At 36.7% G+C, this 3214-nt stretch overlaps 1 protein-coding gene across 1 annotated transcript; it reads left to right on the top strand.

Moving 5' to 3' along the window:
• Positions 1-2069: 2069 nt before the first annotated feature.
• LOC309555181 (olfactory receptor 5G26-like) lies at positions 2070-2816 on the top strand (the record flags this gene model as incomplete). Its single annotated transcript, XM_082257025.1, has 1 exon — positions 2070-2816. One exon carries the CDS (start codon positions 2070-2072, stop codon positions 2814-2816), a length of 747 nt encoding a protein of 248 aa, XP_082113151.1.
• Positions 2817-3214: the final 398 nt, after the last annotated feature.

The raw sequence follows: 3214 nt of genomic DNA, 5'->3' as shown, positions 1-3214 counted from the left end.
CCCCTAGGGACACACATAGCCCCTCCCTTTCAAAAAAAGTTAACCCCTTCACTGCCAGTGTATTTTTACAGTAACAGTGCATATGTATAGCACTGATTACTGTAGAAATGTCACTGGTAACCCCAAAAGTGTCAAAAATGTCAGTCAAGGGTCCGATCTGTCAGCCGCAATGTCGCAGTACCGCAAAAAAATCGCAGATCGCCGCCATTACGCGTTTAAAAAAAACAACAAAAATCTTTCCCTTTGTTAGTAAACGCGATAACTTTTGCGCAAACCAATCAAAATACGCTTTTTGCGATTTTTTTTTACCAAACATAGGTAGCATAAAACAAATTGGCAGAAAATGTTAAAAAATTTAGATTTTTACATTTTTTTGGGGGGGAATTTCATATAAAAAAATGTGAAAAATATTGCTATTTTTGCAAAATTTACACTCTTTTTTTGTTTATAGCGCATGATCAAAAAATCGCACAGGTGATCAAATACCACCGAAAGAAAGCTCTGTTTGTGGGAAAAAAAGGATGCCAAATTCGTTTAGATACAGCGTCGCACGACCGCACAATTGTCCGTTAAAGTCACGCAGTGCCGAATCGCAAAATACCCCCTGGTCAGGAAGGGGGTAAAATCTTCCGGGGCTTAAGTGGTTAATTACTTTGTTTTTCTTGTGATAAAACAAAAAGAACTATTAAAAATAAATGTTGCTTTTGTTTTGCCCGCCTCCATAATTGTGAGGTGTTGATCATAGTGGATTTTCTCCTGGTTACAACCTAAATTATTATGTTTTTTTATATTCTCTTACCAGATGGGATATCACAATAACATAACTTATATTATATTAACAGGTTTTCCAAATATAAAAAGCATAAAAGTTATATATTTCTTGGTGCTGTTTTTCATATATTGTGTTACTGTTTCTGGAAATCTTTTTATTGTGGTTTTATTTCATCTGAGTAAAACACTTCAGTCTACCAGTTTTAGCCGGCAACGGTGAATGGCACGGTGGATTGTGTTCACCGACAATGTTTTCTGGAAGTATTCCTGAACCCATGTTGTGATTTCCATTACAGTAGCATTCCTGTATGTGATGCAGTGCCGTCTAAGGGCCCAAAGATTACGGGCATCCAGTATGGTTTTCCAGCCTTGACCCTTACGCACAGAGATTGTTTCAGATTTTCAATCTTTGGATGATATTATGCACTGTAGATGATGATAATTTAAAACTCTTGGCAATTTTCCTCTGAGAAACTCCTTTCTGATATTTCTCCACTATTTTTTGCCGCAGCATTGGGGGAATTGATGATCCTCTGCCCATCTTGACTTCTGAGAGACACTGCCACTCTGAGAGGCTCTTTTTATACCCAATCATGTTGCCAATTGACCTAATAAGTTGCAAATTGGTCCTCCAGCTGTTCCTTATATGTACATTTAACTTTTCCAGCCTCTTATTGCTACCTGTCCCAACTTTTTTGGAATCTGTAGCTCTCATGAAATCCAAAATGAGCCAATATTTGGCATGACATTTCAAAATGTCTCACTTTCTACATTTGATATGTTATTTTATTGTGAATAAAATATAAGTTTATGAGATTTGTAAATTAGTCCATTCCTTTTTTACTCACAATTTGTACAGTGTCCCAACGTTTTTGGAATCGGGTTTGTACTTACAAGATTAAACAGTGCAATGTGACCCTGTTTTGAGGATAGCATAGAGCTATGTAGAAAGGTTAAAACTCATCTGAATAGTAATATTTTGAAACCGTATTGTAACAAAATTTAATGGATAAATATTAGATAAAATGTTGCTTTTTTGCCATCAACCAGAATTGTTAGGAGTTGAACATAGTGAATTTTCATTTGCCTACAACCTTTATTTATTTTATTTTTTTGTATTCTTTTACTAGGTGGGCTATCACAATAACATAACCTATATTGTACTAACAGGTTTTCCAAATATAAAAAGCATAACAATTTTATTTTTCTTGGTGCTGTTTTTCATATACTGTGTTACTATTTCTGGAAATATTTTTATTGTGGTTTTATTTCATCTGAGTAAAACACTTCAGTCTCCCATGTACCTCTTCATCACCCAACTATCATTGTTTGATATAATTCTGTCTACAGATATTCTTCCCAACCTTCTTTATATCATCTTACATGATGGATGTACCATGTCTCTTGCTGGATGTATCATCCAGGTCTCCTTCTTTGTACATGCTGAGGCCTCAGAGTGTTTTCTACTGACTGTGATGTCCTATGACCGGTATTTGGCCATCTGTAAGCCCCTGCATTACAACTCTATAATGAACCAATCAATTTGCATTAAATCAGTGATTACCATTTGGTTACTGGGTTTTATAACGGCATTGGTTGATTCCATTTCTTTGTGCAGTCTATATTATTGTGGACCAAACATCATTCATCACTTCTTCTGTGACTATGAACCCATACTAGAGCTTTCCTGCTCTGATACTTCCTGGATCCAAAATCAGGCCTTTGTCATATCTTTCATCTGTGCTGTAACACCTTTAATATTAATTGTTATATCATATATCTATATTGTTTTAACCATCCTCAAAATTAAATCAATTACAAGAAGAAAAAAAGCCTTCACCACCTGCAGCTCCCACTTGACCACTGTGTTCATTTTTTATGGGACGTTAATTGCTGTGTATTTGATTCCAACAAAAGGTCAACTAGATATTCTGAACAAGGTCCTCTCTCTGTTTTACACTGTAATGACACCATTGCTTAATCCGATTATATACACATTCAGGAACAAGGATTTTAAAAAAGCTATTAAAAAAATACAATCATAATATATTTCAAATTAAAAATGCAAATGTGATAGAAAAGTAAATATAAAGCAAAAAAAAAAAATGTATACTGTAGGTAGCACCCTCCTAGGTAGGTGCTAGGGTAGGTGCTAGGGTTTTTGCTCTGCCTGCTTATCAGGGGAGCCTGATCAATAGTTAGGTCTGTTAAATGTGTCCATGTATGATTCACTTGGTCTGAGGGAGTGTCCCCGCTGTGTCCAATAGGGGAGCCTGCTGGACAGTGGAGGAAACCCAGCCAGTGACACACAGGCTTTTGTGGCTGTCCCAGTGGGTTGGCACAAGAGTGGTGTATCCTGGGATAGGTCATAAAAGCCAAGGGCACATGTGGCAGGTTGTCTTTGGGTGGGAAGCCAGGTCCCAGGAGAAAAGTGACGGCTGTA

The sequence above is a fragment of the Pelophylax lessonae genome (assembly GCF_965119305.1).
Source record: "Pelophylax lessonae genome assembly, chromosome: 4".
NCBI lineage: Eukaryota > Metazoa > Chordata > Amphibia > Anura > Ranidae > Pelophylax > Pelophylax lessonae.
Note: the sequence above shows the minus strand (reverse complement) of the source record. Positions and strands in the feature narration are given on the sequence as shown.